The sequence below is a fragment of the Rutidosis leptorrhynchoides genome, chromosome 7, assembly GCF_046630445.1.
Source record: "Rutidosis leptorrhynchoides isolate AG116_Rl617_1_P2 chromosome 7, CSIRO_AGI_Rlap_v1, whole genome shotgun sequence".
Taxonomy (NCBI): Eukaryota; Viridiplantae; Streptophyta; class Magnoliopsida; order Asterales; family Asteraceae; genus Rutidosis; species Rutidosis leptorrhynchoides.
The window spans coordinates 218,745,832-218,751,831 of NC_092339.1; the positions used below are offsets into that span (position 1 = coordinate 218,745,832).

General features: G+C 36.9%; 1 protein-coding gene across 1 annotated transcript in view; it reads left to right on the forward strand.

The window, feature by feature from the left end:
- Positions 1-1,215, forward strand: part of LOC139859879 (protein VAC14 homolog) — a 166,972-nt gene extending 165,757 nt beyond the window's left edge. Inside the window, exons 20-23 of the mRNA XM_071848651.1 lie at positions 297-365; positions 466-756; positions 870-963; positions 1,067-1,215. Of these exons, the coding sequence (XP_071704752.1) occupies positions 297-365; positions 466-756; positions 870-963; positions 1,067-1,215 (603 nt within the window). The remainder of the gene's footprint in view (positions 1-296; positions 366-465; positions 757-869; positions 964-1,066) is intronic.
- Positions 1,216-6,000: the final 4,785 nt, after the last annotated feature.

Genomic DNA, 6,000 nt, shown 5'->3' on the forward strand with positions numbered 1-6,000 from the left:
CAATAAGTAGGAAATTTTTTATTTTAAAAAATAGTAAAATAAAATTGAGACGCCATGAAAATGGTACAATCAAATTTCCATGGGTTTTAAATCCCGCCTGGAATTCAATTTAGGCTCTAAACGGCAGTCAAGACGCCAATAAATCGACGCTTGCTTTTGACTCAAAAATAGAGCCGAAATATATATATATATATATATATATATATATATATATATATATATATATATATATATATATATATATATATATATAATCAAAATCAATAATCAATAGATTTGTATCTTACATGCAACAGCTTCTTGAACCTGGAAGATATATATGGTTGTTAAAAGCTTTGTATGGTTTTCTTATGTTACTTCCTCAGGTATGTCACCATGTTATTGGAGTTTGCCTTTTTCCCCCTTAAACTGTCAAATGAAATACAAAAATATATATATCTTAAAATTCATGTTACCGATCTTCAGCGAAGTACTGCATTCAAAATCTTAGACACTCTTTTGAAGACTATACCTTCATATTCCTTGAGTAAGAAGGATCAAATCAAACAACGTACACAAAATGGGTACATGTCATCAGGTCTACAAGTCGTGGAAGATGGTAACATGAATGATGATGATGATGATGATTCTATACGTTGTAATAATAATGGAATAAACTTTTCATCTTGGCTACAACGATTTGAGCAGATGCAACAGCAACATCGTCTGCATTTAAAATCACAAGCACGAATACGCAACATTTCTATAAACTCCAAGGTTACTTTATAACTTTTTTTCTTTCTTTCTTTCTTTCAAGGTAACCTTTTAATTAATTAATATTATTATTATATTGTGAGTATAAAATAAAACGTTTCTTAATCTTAATACAGGAGGTGAAGGAGGTCCGAATAGTTGAACCGAAGGGAACTTCAACTGCGGGAGAGTTGAGTAGGCCTCCTTCAAGATCATCCCGAAAAAGTCCAGGCCAACTACATTTATGAATATTAATTAATTGCCGTATTATTTAGGTTGGTATAAAATGTAAATTGTATATCATGGTGGTTTTACTTTGTGAACTGGTGGTAAGTATCACCCTTTCTTTGCTCGTTTATTTCTCCTCCGCCTGTCAAGAAGAAAGATGCTACTAGGATGTTGGAGCTATTTGTTACTCCAGAAGTTGCTCTTTGTGGTTATGTTATTTTTATTGAAAACCACAGGGTTAATGATGAAAGATAGTTGTCCCGGATTCATTTTCATTTATTGCACTATACGTGGTCATTATTGATTTGCAACCATTCTTGTAGTAATAATTCAAGTTTTATATGTTCTTCACAAGACGGAAATCATAATGTTTGCAAATGGTTGCTGATTTCGTCTCAGCATAGCTTACTTTTGAAGCCCAATTGAACATGATGATGCGTAATTATGACTTTAAAAACGCAATTTAAAACAAGCTTTTTTCACCTAATCAGATCTGAACACATACCCTCAATTTGTAACAGTAACAGCCTCAAAACAGTGTATAAAACTCTGAAATAAGAACACAAGGATAGAGAATCTAAACCCTTAATTGATAAAGATACGATCACAATTAAATATCTAGAAATACTCCAAATCGTCAACTACAGCTGATAAATCTCTGTTGATACACATGTTTTTTTTGCAACAAAACTACAGCTGATAAAGATTTCACCACAACTATAATATCAGATATGAAGATTTGGATTTCACCACAATGTTTGTAAAGTAACACCACAAACACTGATAAAGAAACCACTTTTAGCCACCGAAATCAAAGATTCGTAAAGACACAGAGATTTACAATTACAAGAGCTCTCTATTTATAGGAGAAGCTTAACAACTATTTTCTAGATAAGACAAAAACATAAAATGGAAATGGAGACAAAAAGGACAAACAATTACAAATTAGCCAATAAGAATAAAAGACACAATCTGCAAAAAACCTGCCATTTGGTAGTGCTCCTCCCATGACAAAAAGCAGCCAATGATAGACAAGAATCTTCCTTGGACAGCTGAACATTCTAGAACAGCCACGCACGTGTTAAGCACATGAACTGACCGGTTTATTGAAAGCATAAGATAAACTTTGAATCGTATCAGCAAGCTGGCCCTTTAGAAAGAAAATAGCGTCGTTTACTGGTTGCACTAAGTTCATCTTGCTGGTTGTACTGAAGCTCATCTTGCTGGTTGAACTAGCTTTATCGGCTGAGTATAACTTTGCTGGTTGAACTAAAGTTATTTGGCTGGTTGAACTAAAGTGCATTTGCTGGTTCAGTTTGCTGGTTCTTCTTCTTTGCTGGCTTGCCTTCAACTATCAAAAACTTTATTCATGAAAACATAACTACTTCAGTTTAAGGAATGAAGTAGGGTAACCCCTGAGCTTGTTGAACCAGCTCCAAAAACACTTAGATGATACGAAAGAGATGGCAACACGACCATTGCTTGACCAGATTCGAGTGTGACATCTTTTGAGCTTGTGCTGGTTGTGTTGCTGGTTACATTGCCCAATTCACCCGCATCATCCTCCCCTTCTAAAAAGGAACTTGACCTCAAGTTCTCGAGGTTGTCATCTTCCAAGTAGGGCATCAAATCACCAACATTAAAAGTGCTAGACACAGTAGTATCACCAGGCAGCTCGACTTTGTAAGCATTATCACCAATTTTTCCAACACTGTGAATGGACCCTTAGCTCTTGGCATCAACTTGTTCTTTCTTTTAGCTGGGAATCTTTCTTTCCTTAGATGAATCCAAACAAGATCACCAGGAATGAAAGTGGGCTGCTTTCTGTGCTGGTTAGCTTTAGCTTTGTATTGCTGGTTGGTCTTCTCAATTTTCGCCTTCACCTGCTCATACAGCTTCTTCATCTCTTTTGTCTTTGCTTCGGCCTCAACACTTGCCTTAGGCTCAATTGAAAAAGGAACCAGATCAATGGGAGTGAGTGGATTTGCACCATAGTAGATCTCAAATGGTGATTTTCCTGTGAAGTAATTACGTGCTCTATTGAAAGAAAATTCAGCATGTGCAAGCTTCAAATCCCACTCCTTCAAACTTTTCTTCACAAGTGTTCTTAGCAGCATTCCTACAGTTCTATTAGTAACTTCAGTTTGGCCATCAGTTTGGCCATCAGTTTGGGGATGGTGAGAAGTACTGAACAAAAGCTTAGTACCAAGCAGCTGCCATAATATCTTTCAAAAATAACTTAAGAACTTGGTATCTCGATCAGACACAATGGTTTTAGGAACCTCATGAAGACGAACAATCTCTTTGAAGAATAAAGCAGCAACAATAGTAGCATCATTGGTTTTGTTGCAGGCTATGAAATGAGCCATTTTTAAAAATCTGTCAACAACAACCATAATAGAATCTTTGCCTCGCTGAGTCCTTGACAATGTAACAATGAAGTCCATGCTCAAATCTTCCCATGGCTGGTTAGGAACTGGAAGAGGAGTATACAAACCCTTGTGAAAAGTTGACTTAGCTTGAAAGCATGTAGCACAACGATTAATCATAGCCTTGACATCTTTATCCATACATGGCCAGTAAAAGTATTCATTTAGGATTTTCAATGTCTTGTTAATCCCAAAATGACCAGTTAAACCACCTCCATGTGCTTCTCTAATCAGCAACTCCCTGATTGAATCTTTTGGGATGCACAATCTGCTGCCTTTGAATAGAAAACCATCGTGCTCAACATAGCCTCTTTTGGACTAAGCAGGAGAACAATGCAAAATAGGAGCAAAGTCTATAACTCCTTAACAAATGAGAATCTAAGAACCCTAGCTTCCAGAATTGACAACAAAGAGTATCTTCTTAATAGAGCATCAGCAACAATATTAGAAGTGCCAGCCTTGTATTTAGACACAAAGGAGTACATCTGTAAGAATTCAACCCATTTTGCATGCATTGGATTTAGTTTGTGCTGCCCATTAATGCACTTCAATGCTTCATGATCAGAAAAGAGAAAAAACTGCCGTGACTTTAAATAATGAGACCTGCGATCAACAGCCCGAGTGATGGCATAAAACTCTTTATCATAAGTGCTATAATTTAGCTTGGACCCATTTAGCTTCTCACTGAAATAAGCTACTGGTCTTTTTCCTTGCACTAGCACAGCTCCAATTCCAACACCACTTGCATCACATTCAAGTTCAAACAACATATCAAAATTAGGCAAAGCAAGTATAGGTGCCGAACTTAGGTTTTCCTTCAATGATTCAAATGCTGACCCCAGAAGTGGACCATTCAAACACCACTTTCTTTAAACAATCAGTAATTGGAGCAACAATTGTGGAGAAGTCTTTAATAAATCTTCTATAGAATGAAGCTAAACCATGAAAGCTTCTGACTTCACTAATGGATGAAGGACTAGGCCATGATCTGATTGCTTTCACCTTAGATGGATCCATTCAAATGCCTTTTCAGAAACCACATAACCAAGAAACAATACTTTGCTGACAAAGAAATCACACTTCTCCAGCTTTGCATATAATTGATATTGCCTCAACAGCTCAAATACTTTCCTCAAATGAACCAAGTGTTCTTCTTTAGTTTTTGAGTATACTAGAATGTCATCAAAGTAAACAACCACAAACTGCCCAATGAGTGGCCTGAGCACTTCATTCATAAGCCTCATGAATGTGCTGGGTGCATTAGATAAACCAAAAGGCATAACCAACCACTCGAATAACCCACCCTTGATCTTGAAAGCTGTCTTCCATTCATCTCCTTCCTTCATTCGAATCTGATGATACCCACTTCTAAGATCAACTTTGGAGAATACACAAGAACCATGCAGCTCATCTAGCATATCATCTAATCTAGGTATGGGATACATATACTTGATGGTGATGTTGTTAATAGCTCTGCTGTCTACACACATTCTCATGGAACCATCTTTCTTTGGAACCAGCAAGGCTGGTACTGAACAAGGACTCATGCTGGTTCTAACATAGCCCTTTGCAACCAGCTCATTAACTTGGTTTTCTAATTCTTTTGCTTCATGAGGAGAACATCGATAAGCTGCTTTGTTAGGAAGAACAGACCCAGGTACAAGATCAATTTGATGTTCGATACCCCTGATTGGTGGTAAACCAATAGGCAATTCATTTGGGAACACATCAGCAAATTTGGATAACAATGGTTTTACCCGAGCTAGTACTTCATCATGCTGGTTCAACTCATCGCTTTCAACCAGAAGCAACAAGTAAGCACCAATACCATCTTTTAACTCGGTATCAACTTCAGCTTGAGTCATAAATAAGGTTTTATCATTCTTAACAGTAGTGTAACGACCCAACTTCGTTTTACCAAAAACACGAATAATTTTTTTTTTTTTTTTTTTTTTTTTTTAAGATAGGCCATCTGGACGGCGTCCAGTTATCTGGACGGCGTCCAGCAGAGAAGACCAGGACGGCGTCCAAGCCATTTGGACGGCGTCCAAATGAACTAAAAGTTCCTGATCAGTTTTACAAATTCACGCGGGCGGAAAACCCGCTTCCCGACACTTTTAAACGAAATGGTTTTCACAACATACTATAATAATTATAATTAAGAGATTTCCTTAATAGGATCGAGTTTTACATTACAAACGTTAATTAAAAGTGTTTACACCATAAATACGGGTTAAGACTCAATAACCCAACCAAATACCAAGAGCATAATCCCGGGGACTACCAAATCCCCAATCCGCATCCATATCTCCAAAAGCTACCCTATCGAGCCCAAGCGCTACTACGCATCTAGCCTAGCAACTAGCTAGCTTCATAACACAATACCTGTAAAAAGGTAAACAACGACAGGGGTAAGCATAAAGCATAGTGAATGCAATAATTATATATATACATATAAAATCTACTTACTTGCACACACTTACACAATTTCCTCATACACGCTAACATTTTAATTAGCATACCATAGCAAAGTATAACGCTAAATCTCCGATAATACAAGCTAGCACAACAATAGCATATAACACGAGAAATACAATATGCTACACTACAA